Raw genomic sequence first — 19332 nt, 5'->3', positions numbered from 1 at the left:
CCAGGTAAGTAAGGGTCTCTCTAAAGAGCCCACTGCCTAGCCAGAGCAGAGTAATACAAAGGTCTAAGTGTGAAAATATTGAAGAATCCCGTCCAAAAAAATAATTATCCTCCTAATACTTCAATAGGAACTTCTTTTCCCCAAGCCCTGAGTTTTCTTTTTTCTTTTTCTTTTTTTTTTTTTTTTTTTTTTGGCTTTTTGCCATTTCTTGGGCCACTCCTGTGGCATATGGAGGTTCCCAGGCTAGGGGTCTAATCAGAGCTGTAGCCGCCGGCCTACGCCAGAGCCACAGCAACGCAGGATCCAAGCTGTGTCTGCAACCTATACTACAGCTCACAGCAACGCCGGATCCTTAACCCACTGAGCAAGGCCAGGGATCGAACCCACAACCTCATGGTTCTTAGTCGGATTCGTTAACCACTGAGCCACTACGGGAACTCCCCCCCCCCTTTTTTTTTTTTTGTCTTTTCTGAGTTTTGTAATAGACAAAAAACAAGCAAACATACAAACAAACTCAAAAACAGCAATTGATTCACTCTAGGAAACTATTCCAGAAACAATTCTGGCCTATGTTTATAGCACAGAAAAAGCTGCACTGAAAGTTAAGTGGTTGAGGATGATGAGGTTAGAAGAGAGGAAGATGTACTATGACTCTCGGAATATCTGCATGATGCCGGATTTGGGTCTCTAAGACCTAAAGACAAGTAGATAGAAGGCATATGTGTTCTTTTTCATAAATTATTAACCCCAAGATTGAGTTTCCCTTAACCTTCTGGGACTACCTGGCTGTTTACCCAGATCATTTACTAAAATTTGTCTCCTTGGGTGGAACAGATGAAAAAGCCAGCCTGGAAGAGAAAAACATATTTGGCTAATCAGAAGAGTAAGCTCTGGAAACTGTCCTCAAGAACTTCACTAGTCAGCTGACCTGGAATGACTCCTGCATACCAAGACTAGCCAAAATGCTTACCTCTCAAAAACAAATGAAAATAATTACTAAATATAACTAAATGAGCTTCTTTGGAATACTGAAGAAAACAAAATTAAATTTCAACTTCCTATAGAGAAGAAAAAAAATAGATCTACTAAATGATTGCTTCCTTTAGAAAGAGGAACCACGATGAAGAAATTTAACATTTAACCAGTAGTGTTATTAGCCTGCTTTTAATCTTGAAGCATTACATATGCCAGAACTCTGATTTTGATAATTGATCCTCAAAAAAACCTGTGACCTGGCTTTTACCTTCCTTATTGCACAGATGAGGAAACAGGTTAAAATAGATTAACTGTCCCCAAACGTTTCAGATAATTAGCAGTTAAGCCAAATTCTGAGCCCAAGACTGATTCTAAAATTCAAGATTTTTCTTTATGCCAAAAAATTTCCAGTTATGGGCCAAAAAATGTTCCCATTAGGACACTGAATCAGCCATTTGGGAGTAAATCAACACTGCTGGCCTTTACCCAATGGTATTCTCACCCTCCAGACACTGCTGGTGCTGCAGTTAAAGGCTGGGACCTGTAACCTTCTCTAGAGAATGTGCTTGTTGGCTCATCCTGATGTACCTGGAGTTATGCCTTGCCCCCTAGGAGTAACCAACATGCAACTGATATTGAGGTACAAAAGCCATAATTCCTTCCCTCAAGTCTGGACAACTCTGGTTAAATCTACACTCTAAAGCATACCATGGAAACACACACACACAAAAAAAAAACCACAAACAAGTGGAGTAAACAATATGCTACTAAGCAACCAATGAATCACTAAAGAAATTAAAAAATACTTAGAGACAAATGACAAGGTGATTCTCCACTTAACATGAGAATAGTTTCTGATAAGCTCCTTTCTCTCCCCCTCCTACTGCTATCATTCCCCTACAGTTGTTTTGTTGTTTTGTTTTCATTTTGTTTTTTTATCTGAGGGGACAGCATCAAACATTCGCATGCATCTGAACCCCTTCTGGAGAGGCTGACCAAAGACAGTTTGTACCACAAGTGGATCTAGGAAGCAAACTCTAAGAAAGGGATCCTAGAATTGGATCATCCCCAGCCAACTGGCAATCAAGACCCCATCACTGGTAATTTGTGAATTATCGATAGAACTGGCTTGCTGTATCATTGTTGCTATGTGCCTAGTAAACTCTCGTGGCACATAGATAGAGCAAAATGCATTAGCTGTGCAATATCTCTGACATTGGAGAAGCATAATGAAAGTAGCAATTGTAAGGATTTTGAAATGGGTGGCTGAGTACCACCTCCCTGAAAATGAAAACCCAATACGATCAATCACAGTTCAAATATATGTGTGAAAGCTTGTTTGTGTTTAAAGAAAACCTTATTTCAGGTAGTTGGAGGCTAATCAAGTTAAGGAACAGGTGCAGGGTATAATCATAAAGAAATATTAGAACTTCAGCGCAAGTTCCTGTCCTGGCTCAGTGGCTTCACTAATCATCAAAGCAGTATGGTACAGGCACAAAAACAGACATATAGATCAGTGGAACAGGATTTTCACAGTGAGTGATAACTCATGTTATCCTTAAACCTAAAACTATTAGTATCATAAAGTTGAAGATTTACTAAAAATTATGAGAACGCATGATTAGGACTTGTTCACAGTCACTATTTGTTGGTCAAAAGAATTTTGAGGAAAACGTGTTTGTGTTTTGACCCTTTGCTTCCTTAATGAGGGAGAAAAATGGCAGCTCATTTCACTGTCTCTGTTCATATACAATGTTTTACCTGAAAATCTATGATTCATCAACTTTTAATCCCCAGGCTCTTTCAGAGAGACAATGAGTCACACACATATAGTTTGTTTCCATGTAGTCAGGGATTAATGTTTAGCAGCAGAAATTTTGTATTGATCTTTTGTTCAGCTGTATTAGTACCAAAGAGCATCTCATATCACTCTTTTGTCTCTTTTAAGGCTGCACCCAAGGCATATCGAGGTTGCCAGGCTAGGGGTCAAATCGGAGCTGTAACTGCCAACCTATAGCACAGCCACAGCAATGCAGGATCCAAGCCACATCTGCAACCTGCACCACAGCTCAGGTCAATGCCAGATGCGTAACCCACTGGGCAAGGCCAGGGATCGAACCTGCATCCTCATGGATGCCAGTCAGATTTGTTTCTGCTGAGCCATGGCAGGAACTCCTCATGTAACTCTTTATTCATCATATAATATTCAGCACATACTGTAGGCACACCTTTAAGGGAACTACAAAGATGAACCTATCAGAGAGGAAGAAGAATCATTCCACTTAAAACAAGGAGACGAATGTGATGACTCTGCTTTCTAGGGATGGGAACAATCTCATCTTCCATGGTAGTAATTCCATTAATAAAGAATCAGGCAGGAGCCTGGAGGGGTCCTTCTTAGGAGAAACTGGACAGCAGCAGAGAAGACGTCAAGAAACCCTGTGTTTCAGGTTTCCTCTGAATGTGTTAGGGGAAAAGCCAAGCTGCTGAAAGAAAGGCAAAGGTTCCTATCTTTTTCAGGCAACAGTCAGAAGTGTATTTAGGTTAGTCAGCAGCTCTGTCCAAAGAAGTCATCCATGGATCGAGTCCCTTCCTCTTTGTTGCTCCACCATCCCCGAGGGTGTTGTCCTCACCAGCATGGTGGAAGCTCACTCACAAGTACCCTGTCAGCATTTCAGTCCCCATAGGGTGAAAGAGGAAGAGGAAAGTAAGCAGCTTCCTTTCAGAAAAGCAGCTTCCTTTCAGCTGCACCCTTTGGGAGGTTGCTCCAAGGGAGTCTCTTCCCAGGAACCATTTGCCCTGATAATATTTAAAGGGGTGAGAGTAGTTTTCTTACTTAAACAGGTAGGGGAAAATGGAATCTGGGAAACAACAGCATGAGGTCTGGCCCCTCGTGTATATATGACTTAAATTAGTTTTTGTGTGCCTCACCCTTGAAAATGGACATATGATCAAGAATTATCATGGACAGAAATTTGTAGTGAATAAATTTCCAGAGAAACTATTATTAGTGTCCTCTGAGATCTATGACTACTCTGCACATCCATAAAGAATAGAATACTTTTTTAAATGATAGGAGCTAAAATTGTCCAGGTACAATGTCAAAGATATAATCCCCAAAGACAGAAAGAAAATTTTATTTATTTATTTATTTATTTATTTATTTATTTATTTATTTATTGCTTTTTAGGGCCCCACTCATGGCATATGGAAGTTCCCAGGCTAGGGGTAGAATTGGAGCTGCAGCTGCTGGCCTACAGCACAGCCATAGCAACGCTTGATCCGAGCCACGTCTGCAACCTACACCACAGCTCATGGTAACACCAGATGCCTGACCCACTGAGCAATGCCAGATATCAAACCTGCATCCTCATGGATACTAGTCAGATTCGTTTCCACTGTGCCACAACAGGAACTCCAGGAAATAGGAAGAAAATTTAATAAAATTATAGGATTAACAAAGTGACTAAATATCTGCCCAGTAGGATACCCATAAAGAATAAAGACAAAAATAGAGAGGAAAAATAAAATCACTGAAGAAACTATATCAAATGTATAGAAGCTATACAAAATATCTCTGAAAAAGTGAATTCAAGTTTCCCTGTAGACATTAAACATGAACAAGTCTTATAAAATCAATAATATAAATGACTTCTGACTTCTCCATCGCAATGTTGAAAACTAACATACCAAGATGATACTCTTTAAAAGTTCTAAAGGAAAATTCATTTTAATCCAGTTTTCTACATTCAGCAGACATATCAATCAAGTATTCAGATGAGGACAGTTTAAACATTCAGGGGCTCAATATTTTACTTTCTATATGTCGTAACCTAGACATCTCCTTGAGGGTATACTCCAGTAAAATGAGGCAATAAATCAAGAAAGAGGAGCATGTGAATCCAGGAAGCAAAGACCGAGTAGAAAGGCACGTAAGCGTACGATGTGAGAATCCCCACCTCTGTTGAATATACTGAGCTGTATTGCACACACCTTCAGAGGGCAGGCAATATGGTTGAGCTCCTGATAGTGACAATGATCCCCTCAACCCTGCTTCCTCTCCGGGGGTCCTCCCTTCCCCATCTTACTACCTACTCCCTCACAGTGCTTTCCGGGATCACTTCTAGGGACACTCCTTAATCACAAATCCTTGATCAGAGGAAACCAAATTAAACATCAGTCAAAAGGAATGTAGTAGCAGGAGCAGACATTAGACCATGGATAGACGCCGTCTATATTCTGTAGGGTTCTCCAGCAGGTCAAGCTCCTCTACAATGCCAAAGTTTAGTGAAATCCTGCCACACAGCATTGTCTCATTGGAGTCCATTTGGGGATATTAACCATAGAGGCCAGTGTTCCCCATGGAGTTCTGTGTGCAAAAGAGAGATGGGAGAAACGAGGGAGCTGAGATACGGATGGGAGAGCTTTTAGAGGATGCAAGAGCAGGAAGACGTGGTGAATGGAAAGAATAAAAGCCTCTGAATACTCCAAGACATAAATGTGATGGATATGGGGTTTCTCCTCATGTTGAGGATAGTTGCTCAAGCCATTTTATTTTTCTATCAAGGAAAATAAGAACAAAATCAGACCGAGGCTTTGGGAGCACACAGGAGGCTACTGAGTGGGCTTCCACATATCAGGCTTTCAGAGGTTGTTCTCTGAGGATGGAGTCTGGAGGCCAAACATAGACTTAAATCCCCTTCTGGTGAGCAGAAGTCAATAGGGAGCAGAGGCCAAGTTCATGGGGATTGGGAAAAAGTCTGCCTGCTTCAGATAGGAACAGTGGACCAGGCTTTTGGCGTGTGTTGGTATTTAATCTAAATACTGAACACATGAGGGATCTGTGTACATGGAACTGTGTAGTAAAGGCAATCCAGGGAAATGTCTTAGTATAAACGCAAGTCCATACGTCCAAGGTTCCTACAATAAAATAAATGTATCAACTTTATGTGCGGGTTTGCTCATAGACCTCATTTCGCAGAGTCCTAATGACCACAATGACAAAATACTTTTGGATATAAAATTTTTAATTGAAAAAATTGTATACTCTGTGTCCAGAAAAGCAAAAATTGAATCAGAATATGGTCAATAATTCTACAATCTCTAAGCACTAATGATTAACAAGTTATCCTTTCTAGATAATTATTGCTGCAAATGATGGTATAAAAAAGGTGGAAGAAGTGGTAAACTTAAGTGATCTACATTGGATTGAGAGCTGCAAGGCATGTTTTTCCTCCGCCTCTTTGGAAAAACTATATTGAGTACTTCGCTTTGGCTTTCTTTTCCTTATCTATCTGAAGCTCCAGTAGTTTAGTCTCCAGGGACAGCTTATACAGGTCCAGGGCCAATTTTATCTCCTCCGGGTTTGGGAGACACTGCATGAGTTTTTTGCCTTCATGCACTTGCTCACAGTCTTCGGGGTACTCCTAAAGGAAAAATAGGTGGTGAGTGGAAAGGCTACTCTCTCAAAAATGAGGGAGAGGTGGTTCCTGCTGACAAAGGAGGGGCCAGAGATTAGGACCAAGACCCACCCCAGGACTCGTGGGTGAGCAGGAAAACCAAGAAAACCTCAGGCCCCACCATCATCTCCTTCAGCAGGATCCAGCTCTGCTCTGAGACAGCCTCCCAGAAAGCCTCTGGGGGGACAGAGACTATTTCTGCTGACCATCCAGAAATGCAACAACAGTACGTTATACAGTCTAGAAAAGTGAAGGCAGGAAGGAGTCAGAACGCCCAGGTCTCTGAGACACTCCAATCCAAAGAGGTTCGGTTTTCCCTGTTTCTCAAGGGACAGCAGGAAAACTTGCCACTCCTATCTGACCAGGGGGCTTCAAGGCAAAAACGAGAGGTCCTTTGAAGGACCCAGAAATGAAGCCTGCTGAGTAAGACATCCCCTTTCCCAACAGGACAGTCCTTCGGGGAAGGCACCCATTTTGAGTTTGACAGCACAGAAACTTCCTTGGATTGTGCCACTTACCCATTCACACTTGGGCACCCGTGGGTGCCAGGTTCTGTCTTCTGTGCAAGTGATAATTTGGGGACCAACCAAACCATAGCCAGAGTCACACTGGACAATGATGTTTTCAGACTCAGTATATTCATCCTGATCCACAGATAACTTTCCACGATCTATCTGTGGTTTCGGACACAAAGCTACAAAAAACAAACAAACAAACAAAACCCATGATTTAAAGCAATTTGTACATCTGACAAAAAATGTATGCATCTAGGGGACTAAGAATGAACTATATTTAAGTGTTGCTAATTGTTTTACCTTTATTTTCATCTTGAGAATAAAAGCAATACTCATCAACATATTAATAGAGTATTGGCTGTAGACCAGACCTGGCTATAGACCAGAACTTTATATAAGTATCTCATTTAAGTCTCCCTATTTGTCTAGGAGAAAGTGAGATACAGAGAGGTTAAACAACTTGCCCAAGGACATAACATTTTAAATAACACACCAGAATATAAAAAGGGCCTATAACCCTAGATGCTAAGATATCAAAGCAACTATCTCTCATATCTTGATCCCTGAAAGGCACTAGATATGAAATTTTCTGGAGTTCTCATCGTGGCGCAGTGGTTAACGAATCCGACTAGGAACCATGAGGTTGCGGGTTCGGTCCCTGGCCTTGCTCAGTGGGTTAATGATCTGCCGTGAGCTGTGATGTAGGTTGCAGACGCGGCTCGGATCCCGCTTTGCTGTGGCTCTGGCATAGGCCGGTGGCTGCAGCTCCGATTAGACCCCTAGCCTGGGAACCTCCATATGCCGTGGGAGCGGCCCAAAGAAATAGCAAAAAGACAAAAAAAAAAAAAAAAAGAAATTTCCCCTCTTGTCTATTAGCCTGCCTTGGGCAATGGAGGCAATGATGGCAAACACTCCCTGGAGTCGTGATATTAAACCTGTGTGCACATAACAATCAGACCCAATCTTGACTCTTGTCCCCACAACAGCTGGCCAACTAGGAGTCCCCACCACACACCCACACCCTGAGCTGGTGGTGTCCTGCACTGGCTCTGATGGAAATGCCTGTGATTTCTTGACGCTTGGAATTAGCCCATGACAACCTACATTCCTACTAGACCAACTTCCCATGGAAATTTTGTACAGACCACAGCTACACTCAGATACAGGGTCCTCCCTGTAGCATATTTCTGGAAATACACAAGAAATTGGGAATAGGGGCTGCCTCACAAAGGCTGAATTTTGCACCTAGGAAAAAGATCGAGGGGAGATTAATATTTCTCTGAGCCCTCTCTACTTTTTGTTTCTGGTACCATCAGAATGGAGTAATTATTTTCAATCAGTCAAATCAAATCAAATGGCTTTTTGCTGCCTCTGGCAGGGAAGAAATTGTGCTGTCAACGCTATCATGACAGTTCTACCCACTTAGCTCTGAAGAAGGAGCTGGAATTACCTTTACATTGAGGGGCTGCAGGTGACCAGCGTGAATAACGACAGAAGAGTCTGTCCTCTCCAACCAGAGTGTATCCTTCATCACATTTATATACAACCTCATCTTTTTTTATTCCAAGTAGCGAAATAACTTGTGTATGATGTCCGTGGGCAACCACAGGAGGATTATCGCAACCTTGAGGAGGGGCCAAAACGTGAGAGAGCATCAGTGTATAGAATGCATCTAATAACACTTCCCGGAATGTGTGTGGTTTGGAGGCAGCTTCCTTCAATGCTTCCACATTCCTTGCCCAGGCGATCACCCAGCTAAACCCAGGACCTGTGCTGCCTTTCTGTAGGGCTGAGGCTGGGGAACCATAGAAAGGCTCCAATGAAATGACAAGAACTTAGGACTTCATCTTATTGACAAGTTCACTGCACTTGACATTGTTTCGGCACCATTTGGGCATGAAGGCTGGATTCCTCCCAGAGCCACGTTGTATCAGCTCTACACTCCACTGGTTTTAGGCTAAATGCAGAGATGTATATCTGAGAGACACTGTAAAGATGCAAAATCAATTCACAATCTCTGATGCATTGCTCCCAAACAAACCTGTTCATCTACGCTCCCAAGAATATACTTACTGTCTTCTGAAATATTTTAGGAGTTCCTGCTGTGGCACAGTGGGTTAAGAATCTGACTACCATGGCTTAGGTCACTGTGGAGGTGTGGGTTTGACCCCTGGCCTGGTGCAGTGGGTTAAAGGATCTGATGTTACCATAGCTATGGCATCGGTTGCAGCTCTGACTCAGATTCAATCTATATGAAAGGAAGTTCCATGTGTGGTAGGTGCAAACATGTGAAGAAAAAATAATAATAAAATTAAAATAAATAAAAATATTTTAGAAAAGAGTCATAAAGAATAAAAATGGTGATAAAGATGGCAGAGGAGTAGGATGTGGAGCTCACCTTCTCCCACAAACACATCAAAAACAATCATCTACATGTAAAATGATTCATACAGAACATCTATTGAACACTGGCAGAAGACCTCTGACTTCCAAAAGGGCAAGAAACCCTCCACATAACTGGGTAGAACAAAAGGAAATACAAAGGGATAGAGAGAAGAGGGGGAAAAAATGAATCATGATGGGACCAGCACTCCTGAGAGGGAGCTGTAAAAGAGGAAAGGAATCTGCACCCTGGGGGGCCACCTAACTGATGGGGAGATTAGTCAAGACAGAGCAGGAGCCTGAAAGCCTTGGAGAAAAACATAGTAGCTTGTCTGAGGAGGAGAAAGCAGAGAGAGGTGCACATGCCACTGGTACCACCTTTGGGCACACCAGACTGACTCAGGCAGGCGCTGGGCATTGGGCTACAGAGATCAGTTCTGGGGAGAGGACTAGGATTGGCTGTGTAGAAATAACTAGAGAGGGCTAGGGAGTGGTGCATCATAGCCAAAGGAATGCAGGAGGCCTGGGTGCACCAGAGTAGCAAGGCGCCATTGTTGGGGATGGCAAGTGGACAAGGAGTCTAACCACCATAGGACTCTCCCATGAATAGTTCTCAGGCAGTAAGGCACCTCTTGCACAGCCTATGGGAGGGGGGTGAGAGTAAACCACTGAAACTCTCTTGGACTCCAGAGGTGGGTACAGGCCACCATCATTGAAGCTTCCATGACCAGGAACAACCTGAGGCCCAGTCACATCGGGGGTCACTGCCACAGAGGGCCCTGAAACTGAGTGCCACCTATTGCCCTCACCTCTGTGGAAATGCACATGCCCCACTGTAGCCACTGGTAAGGGCTATGGGTGTTTCCTCCACCTCCTTGAGGGTCCCTGCCACCAAAGCCCAGAGACCAGGTGCTGCCACCCATTGCCCCCACCTCCCTGAAGGTGGGTGCAAGCCTTATAGCTTCACACCCCCTATCAAGGGGATAATAGCTTTCACACACTGAGGAAAGAGACAGCAAGCATCCAAATCAAAAAGAGCCCTCATGCCAAAAAAAAAAAAAGAAAGAAAATAAATAATAAGCCCTCACAAGCTATGCAGGGACAGTCCTGAATATAAATAGCTCTCTAAGACTATAGTAGATAATTGTTTTCTCCAAACTCACAGAGTAAGAAAAATATCAGCAAAATGAAGAAGCATAGCAACCATTCCCAGTTAGAACAGGAGAATCCCCCTGAAGGAGCAAACACTGAAACAGACCTCTGAAGTCTAACAGATCTCTGCAGTCTAACAGACACCAAGTTTTAAAAGGAGGTAATGAAAATACTGAAGGAATTAAGAGAATTTGCTGTCAAGAGTAACACAAATTACTTTTAAAAGGGGCAGGAGGAGCCAAGAAAAAATAGAAAATTCATTTGCAGGAGTGAAAGCTGAGTTAAAGGAATTGAACAGAAGAATGAATAATACAGAGGAATAAATAAGTGACTTGGAAGATAGAATAATGGAAATCATCCAAATCAGGACAGCAGAGAGAAGGACAAATTTAAAAAGAAAAAATGAAAGCAATATAAGACATCTATGGGGTAATACAAAGCAGGCCAATCTATGCATAATAGGGATTTTGGAAGGAGAAGAAAAAGAAAAGGGGATTGAAAATATATTTGAAGAAATTATGGCCAAAACTTTCCAAATCTAAAGAAAGAAACAGATATCTAGATATAGGAAGCACAGAGGGCCCGAAGCAAGTTGAACCAAAACAGACCTATGCCAAGATATATTAAAATAAAAATGGCAAAAGTAAAAGATGAGAGGATTCTAAAAGAAGCAAGAGAAAAAAAAAGAGTTAATTATACGTGAACCACCATAAGGCTATCAGCTGATTTCTCTACAGAAATACCACAGGCCAGAAGAGAGTGGCAAGACACATTCAAAGTTCTAAAAGAGAAAAATTTGCAAACTAGAATACTCTAACCAGCAAGATAATCTTTTAAAATAGAAGGAGAAATAAAGAATTTCTCAAACGAAAACTAAAAGAATACAGCAATACTATACCTATCCTGAAAGAAATACTGAAATGCCTCCTCTAAATAGGAAAGAAATAAGAAGATATAGGATGGAAATCACAACTGGAAAGTAATCACTTAAATAAGCCAATATGCAGATCAAAAAGGAAAAAAAATTATTTGTGAAAGTGATGGTAAACATAAGGAACAACAAAAGGATAAACAAGAAGATGTCAAAAAAGGACATCAAAATCACAAAATGTGGGGAAGGAGGGTAAAAAAAATCTAGACTCCTTTTATTAGAATGTGTTTGATCCTATATGACTATCAGTCTAAAGTAAGCAGATACAGGATTCAGTTAACATATTTGAAAAAGAGGGCAACCATAAATCAAAAACAAACAATAGATTCACTAAAACCAAAAAAGAAGAGGACAAAAGCATGAAATAAAAGGAAATCATCCAACCTAAACAAGAAAAAGTAAGAAATGAAAGAGAAACATAGAATCAACTGAAAAAAAAGGTTTAAAACAGCAATAAATACATATTTATCAATAATTTCCTTAAATGTCAATAGGCTGAATGCTTGAATCAAAAGACATAGAGTGTCAGACTGGATAAAAAGACAAGAGCCTACAATAGGTTGCCCACAAGAGACTCACCTTAGGGCAAAGGACACATATAAATTGAATGCAAGGGGATGGAAAAAGCTAGTTCATGCAAATGGAAAAGAAAAGAAAGCAGGAATTGCAATACTCATATCAGACAAAATAGACAAAAGTTATCCAAATTGGAAGAGAAGTGGTAAAATTTTTGCTATATGCAGATGACATGATTCTATATATAGAAAACCCTGAAGGCTCCACACAAAATTACTTGAACTGATCTGCAAATTCAGCAAAGTAGCAGGATACAAGATTAACATTCAGAAAGCAGTTGCATTTCTGTATACTAACCATGAAATATCAGAAAAAGAATATATAAAAATATCTTTTAAAATCACACCAATAGGGAATGTAAATTGGTACAAACACTATGGAAAACAGTCCTCAAAAAACTTAATATATAACTACCATATAATCCAGCAGTCCCACTCCTGGATGTATATTCAGACAAAATTATCCTTGAAAAAAAATACACGCACCTTTATGTTCATTCCTGCACTATTTACAATAGCCAAGACATGGAAACAACCTAAATGTCCGTGGACAGAAGAATGGATTAAGAAGATGTGGTGCATATATACAATGGAATACTACTCAGCCATAACAAAGAATGAAATGATGACATTTGCAGGAACATGGATGCATATAGATCCTCATACAAAGTGAAGTAAGTCAAGAAGAGAAAGACAAATGCCATACGATATCACTTATATCATATTAAAAAGAGAAAGACAAATGCTATATTTTAGATATGAGGAATCTAAAATATGACAGAAATGAACCTATATACAAAGGAGAAAGAGACTCACAGACAAGAACTGAGTTGTGGTTGCCATGGGGGAGGGGGAGGGGAAGGAGTGGGATGGACAAGGAGTTTGGGATTAGTAGATGCAAACTATTACATTTAGAATGGGTAAGCAATGAGGTCCTCCTGTATAGCATAGAGAACTATATCCAATCCCTTGGAATAAATCATGATGGAAGATAATATAAGAAAAACTATACACACACACACACATACACACAACCAGATCACTTTGCTGTACAGCAGAAATTGGCACAACATTGTAGATCAACTATAATTTAAAAATGTGAAAAATAAAGAGTAAAAATGATGGCATACATGTTGGCATAATAGGCATGACACGACATGGAGCTGAGCACCTCTCTGAAAGGGAGCACTGTCAGGGTCCACAAACACTGCCTGAGAAATATAAATAAAACATTGGGAATGTCAGGTGAAATATTACCGTCATAGACTATAATATTTTACAATACATTTCCGTAAGTACTATCCAAGGGGGCCTCCTCGAGGCATGGAAAATGTGATGCCCACAGTAAGTGAAATTCTAATGCTGGAACTGCCATGGCAGGGATAGAAGGAGGGATTAAGTAACTCAGAAAGTGAGCATGCTGACGTCGATATATCACACACATGGTGGAAACCCCAACAGATGATTATGTTGCCTGGGATGGCGTGGAGAATACATTTACCAAGGTCAGAAGGAATTCTCCAATGAAAGGAGCCCCAATGTCAAGGCCAGAGCTGATGATAGGAATGCCATTAACGAACAAGCTTCAGGAGTTCGCCGTGGCACAGCGGAAATGAATCTGACTAGGAACCATGAGGGTGCAGGTTCTATCCCTGTTCTTGTTTAGTGGGTTAAGGATCCAGCATTGCTGTGAGCTGTGGTGTAGGTTGCAGACACGGCTTGGATCCTGCATTGCTGTGGCTGTGGCCTAGGCTGGCAGCAGTAGCTCTGATTAGACCCTTAGCCTGGGAACTTACATATGCTGTGGGTGTGGCCCTAAAAAAAGCAAACAAGCTTCGCTTTGAGCAGTAGAAGTCTGGCAAGTGTTCCTATGCTTTAGAAGCTAAGTAAATGTAACTATCACAATATGTGGCAAGTTAGAGAGACACTCAGAGGTGCCTCAGAGTTAGGAAGATGGTTAAAAGAGCGTGGCATTCATAAAGGTAAAAATAGACGAGCTACCAACCAAGATACTACTCAACTTGTACCATTAAAAGATGGTACAGGAGACTGATGGCATTTGGTCCAATAGCAAGTGTTAGTACTCTGCTTAGTTTCTAGACCTGGGCCAGTAGTCAGGTCTGGAGATCATCAACTGAAGAAAAAGACAATTTCCAGAAGTAAAGATACTACAGCACCTCGGAAAGTATGCACAGTCGTGAATGCCCTAGTCTTCCAAAAGACCTCTGTCTATTTAAACAGGCAACCGTGCATGCATGAGAGATGCACAATAATCCAAGGATTATTGGACAGAGAGCTTGACCTGACATGGACCTAGAACCATCGTGGCCCCCCTGTTAGACTACTTGGTGGCCATGTCCATTATCTTTGAAAGGATAAGTGGGAGAGACAAAACTGGTCACAGGCACAAGCCCCATACTGGGTTCTTGGCCTATGAGGTAAGAGCTCTCTTATCCAAGAAGGCCCAGTAGAAGACATTTATGCTACCTATATCCTCCCCCTTGAGGACAAGAAGGTAGGTTTTTTTTTAAAAAAATCATGTACCAAGGGGTAGGAAAAAGGTAGAAATTAGTGCCACTCTGAAAGAACTAAAGATTCAGGAGTGGTCATCATATCTCCATGTACTTCACCAGTGTGTCTACTACAAAAGTTAGGATTCTGGAGAAGTACAGTAGACTCTTGAAAACCCAACAGCATTTTAGCCCCTACTGTAGCCACTGCATCAGATGTGGTATCTTTGCTAGAACAGATTTATGTGGCTTTGGGTAAATGAGGCCACTGATTCAGCAGAGGCCTCCTTCCCATCCCTATCAGAAAAGAGGGCCAGGGCACGAACGGTTGTATACCCGTGGAAGGGTCAAGATCATATATTTGCATGTTTAGCCCTTGGCCATGGTAACTCTCCTGCCCTGTCATAATAGAGTCTGAAGGTATCAGGACCATGTGGACATCCACAGACTATCACATTGATCCAGCGTATCAATGGCATCATGTTAAATCTACTGAACAAGCAAGAGGAATGATGATGATCCAGAGTATGGGAGAGAGAGAAAGAAGAAAAGAAGCTCAGAAAGGCAGGTTCAGGAGTTCCCTGATGGCCCAGCGGGTTAAGGTTCTGGTGTTATAACTCCTATTTCTCTGGTCACTGCTGTGGTGGGGGTTCCATCCCGGGCCCAGGAACCTCCACATGTCCTAGATGAGGCCAAAAAAACAAAATGAAAAGAAAGACAGGTTCAAGTATATTTGCGAAGATCTTATAGTGTAGGTAAAGGTATATGGACAAGTAGCAAGGAAGAGAATAAATACCAAGAAATAAAAGGTAATAATTGAAAAAAGTAGCTTATCTATTAGACGTGGCCTATTTTCATGGATTCAGAAAAGAAAAAGAAACCAGAAAGTCAATAGTATGGGGGAAAAAAATTGGGGGAAAGAAGAAAATTGTAACTGGGGCAATGCTTTTTAACAAATTCATCTACTCTGAGAGTCATGCAGGGTATACAATGTATGGTATGTACAGTATAAATGCCATGTATACATAATCTAGTCATTTCATATATTATCTCATCCAATCATCCCAGACGCCCCGAAAACATCCACATGAACATCTTCTCCACTTTTCATAGCAGAAAATAGACCCAGGAAGAGGTTAAGTATCTTGTTCCAAGGAGAGCAGTTAGTGAGTACCAAAGAAAGAATCCTGAGGTCTGTCTTGCTCAAAAGTCCGTATTCTTGGAGTTCCTGTCATGGCTCAGTGGTTAACAAATCCGACTAGGAACCATGAGGTTGTGGGTTCAATCCCTGGCCTCGATCATTGGGTTAAGGATCTGGTGTTTCCGTGAGCTGTGGTGTAGGTCGCAGACGTGGCTCGGATCCCGCGTTACTGTGGCTCTGGCGTAGGCCAATGGCTACAGCTCTGGTTAGACCCCTATCCTGGGAACCTCCATCTGCTGCGGGTACGGCCCTGGAAAAGACAAACAAACAAACAAAGTCCATATTCTTTATGACTTCAGAATACACTCTCTAGCAGTTATTTAATAGTCTATAGATACTCTCCATATTTATAATTTTTCCTTTTTGAGAGCAGGGAATGTGTAAGTATCTTTGTGTGACTTTGTGACTCCAAAACAGTGTTCCCTGTGCACACATTTAGGATTCACAGATGACATTTTTTAAGCTTAAAATAAAACACATTAATAGAAAATGTCTTTTAAGAAATTAACCCAACAGGAGTTTCTATCACGGCTCAGTGGAAACGAACCTGACTAGTATCCATGAGGATGCAGTTTTGATCCTCGGCCTCGCTCAGTGGGTTAAGGATCCAGCATTGCTGTGGCTGTGGTGTAGATCGCAGATGTAGCTCAGATCTGGCATTGCTGTGGCTGTGGTGTAGGCCGGCAGCTACAGCTCCAATTTGAACCCTTGCCTGGGAAGCTCCATATGCTCTGGGTGCGGCCCTTAAAAAAAAAAAAAAAGAAATTAACCCAGCAAATATTTATGTAAATTGATCCCTATGTCTCCAGCAGACATGGATGCACATGCTTGCAATATTGTAAGAAAAATAAGTCATCACCACTGAATAACAAAACCATAGTCAGTTTATAACAATCAGTCAGTTTATAACAATGTGTCCAGAGACAAGGAATGCCAAGCAACGGGTTTAAAGGAAGGAAAGATAAAACCAAAGGGGAAAGGATAGGATGACATTTCCCAGAGGAAACTGGAAGTATATTTAAAGTTTGGTTTTAAAAAAATTGTTCTGATGGCTGAGATGCAGGCAGAGATTTTGTCTTAGAGTGATGATTTGAGCAAAGGCTTAGAGGCAACAGAAAGTTGTCAATGAAGGATAAAAAAGAGGTAAGCTCAGAAACCTGAGTGAGACGGATTTGGGCCTATCTTCCTTACTGTGTCAGCAGTAAGGTGGGATTTTGAGGGAATTAAAAAGGAGAGGATAAATACAAAGAAACCTGAGGGAATCATGACCTGTCTCTGTGACTTATTGGATGAAATCTACCGTTACTGGCTCGTGAAGGAAGAGGGGTCGTGGAAGGTCAAGGTAATGTGCTCAAGGTCAAGGTAATGTGCTCAAGAGAGACAAGGACAGTGTTGGAGTTCGGAGAGCTTTGGAAGAATAACGGGTTAGCCATTTCAATTTCTGAGAGTAGGATCACCCAGAGTATGTGAATTATTTTACCTCACCTTAAAATTTCCCTCAAGGGATCCATCATTATGATGTAAAAAAACTTCCAAAGTAAAATAGTTTTTTGAACCCCCTCCTCTGTAGTAAAATAACTCTGAAGTCATTCTGAGACATTAAGAAAGTCCATAATGCCTGAGGAGCATGAGAACATTCCTGGGCCTTAAAAATTAATCTTGGCAAAGGATAATAAGGTGGCATTTTGGGAATCCACATTCCCTGTGCTTGGCATATGATCCTTGCATCATAGAAACTGGGAAAATGCACTGTATCCCATGAATAGGAAACAGAGTCCCCATTGAAATGAACAGAACTATTGGTGAAGTCTCTTCTCAGTTGAGCGGCTTTGCCATTCTATGCAAAATGCTCTATGTTAAATGCTCTAATAGATGATATAAGAGATGTGTAGGTAAATACTTTTAAGATATTCTTAGAATTTCTTTCTTTAGAAGACATCACAATGGCAAATGAATAAAAATGTTACTATTTGTGGCATGTTCCCATTTACAAACTAAAGCAATTGCTCATATCTGCATTTCTAACAAGCACTAACCTAATGAGACCTGCAGGTCCTTGCAAACCCTTTCAGTGCTCACTGGTTAGAGACAATGAATCCCTAACTTGCAATATAAGACCTTTCACTTATATAATGTTTTTAGTTTATACAGTGTTTTATAATTTTACTCTAGTAAATTCACTCATTATTTGCAGTGATGTAAAATTTTACTTTCTGGATAGCAAAAGTTTTCTGCTAAACCATTCATGAAATTTAAAAAAAAAAAACCCTATAGAAACATCAATTCTTTAAGAATTTAGGTGGATCCACTTAATTACAGTACATTAATATAAAAGTCAAAAAGTTTTTCTCTATGGCTAGATCAGCTTCTCAAGGATTTGTAATATTTTTCTTTCCAAGTAATTATAACCTATATCAGAAGGACTAAAATTATTTGAATGTATTTCTTAATTAAATACTTCATTGTACTTCAAAATTGTACTGAATGAGAGAGACACTTGGTTATATTTAACCAATTTTTATTCAGAGATTCTTCTCCATACCTTGATTTAAATGCGCCCTTCTTCCTTCCCACCTCTGTACTCACCACACAGGACAGGTGTGCAGTGCAGGAGAAACAGGACCCCAAGGAGGCACAGTGCTGGGAAAATTCTCTGTAAATTGGGAGGCATGGTGCAGAGTCTCAGATTCAGTGTCCTCAGACGCCTTGAATCAGTCTGAAGTGGAAACTCTAAGTCAGTGGTAAATTGACGCCTGACCCAAGGAACTCAGTCTGGCAAGGCCACAGCTATGAGTCACCCAAGGGAAGAAGCAGAATGGAGTCAATCAGGTACTGGACAGGACCTGAGGGGGACAATCCAATGAAGTTCCAGGTCTTAGGGAGAATGATGTAAGGGCAATTTGCAATCTTAGCCCTGTGACTTTCTCACTGTCCTGGCTTGTCTGCCTATAGACACCACGTCTCCTTCAGTAATCAAGAAACACTAGGAAAATGATCCAATGTGTGTGGCAGTTGCTTCAGGGAACAGGGAGAGCTGCTGAGGTAGGTTCTTTACCATCTGTCAGGGGTGTTAGAACTTCATTCACTAGTATGAATTCCCAGTAGGAAGGCAGGATTGCAAGAGATTTATGGCTAAATTTTCTCCCTAAATTCTTCACAGACTAGTTGGAATAGAAGAGGCATGCAAGTCTACAATTGTGAAAAGATAGAAATACAGTCCAAATAACAATTCATCCCTCAGAATTTGTTTCCTTGAGTAGCTATAGTACCAACTCATCAACTTTGGGCTTAGACTAGTTGGAGAATGAAGGGCAGTGTCTCAGACTGTTGTTTACAGCACAGATACAGTCAAATTAAAGGGAAGAGAATTTGTCCATTATAAATGAACAAAGGATCATGACAACTTCAAGAACTTCTGCATAGCACTTTATATCTCTGGAAAAAAGCACTAAATGATTAGGTGCAAAAGACATATTTGTTAACTTCAGGACTTATTAATAAGTCTTTCACTCAGATTATTTCTTTCAGTATCTGCAAAGGGCACAGGTGAAGTTGGAAACCTGGACTTCATGTTTTCCCCCTTGGACAAGCTATGGATATTTGCCACTTGGAGATACACTGATACATAGATA

The 19332-nt window shown here is 41.0% G+C and overlaps 1 protein-coding gene across 1 annotated transcript; it reads right to left on the bottom strand.

Annotated features, from left to right (window-relative positions):
* Nucleotides 1–5984: 5984 nt before the first annotated feature.
* Nucleotides 5985–18580, bottom strand: LOC125111619 (apolipoprotein R). Its single transcript, XM_047753623.1, has 4 exons — nt 18287–18580; nt 8400–8573; nt 6953–7128; nt 5985–6401 (listed from the first exon to the last, which is right to left on the bottom strand). The coding sequence occupies exons 1-4, from the start codon at nt 18369–18371 to the stop codon at nt 6228–6230; spliced, it is 609 nt and encodes a 202-aa protein (XP_047609579.1). The 5' UTR covers nt 18372–18580; the 3' UTR covers nt 5985–6227.
* Between the last annotated feature and the right edge of the window lie 752 nt (nt 18581–19332).

This window comes from Phacochoerus africanus, chromosome 11 (assembly GCF_016906955.1).
Source record: "Phacochoerus africanus isolate WHEZ1 chromosome 11, ROS_Pafr_v1, whole genome shotgun sequence".
Lineage (NCBI taxonomy): Eukaryota > Metazoa > Chordata > Mammalia > Artiodactyla > Suidae > Phacochoerus > Phacochoerus africanus.
Note: the sequence above shows the minus strand (reverse complement) of the source record. Positions and strands in the feature narration are given on the sequence as shown.

What these genes read in the sequence shown, in the direction of transcription:
- LOC125111619 (XM_047753623.1), bottom strand. Translation starts at nt 18,371, where the DNA reads ATGCCTCCCAATTTACAGAGAATTTTCCCAGCACTGTGCCTCCTTGGG. An exon ending in TGCAGCCCCTCAATGTAAAG is followed by an intron (nt 7,129 to 8,399) that starts GTAATTCCAGCT and finishes TGTTTTTTGTAG; the next exon opens with CTTTGTGTCCGAAACCACAG. An exon ending in GGGTGCCCAAGTGTGAATGG is followed by an intron (nt 6,402 to 6,952) that starts GTAAGTGGCACA and finishes TTTTTCCTTTAG; the next exon opens with GAGTACCCCGAAGACTGTGA.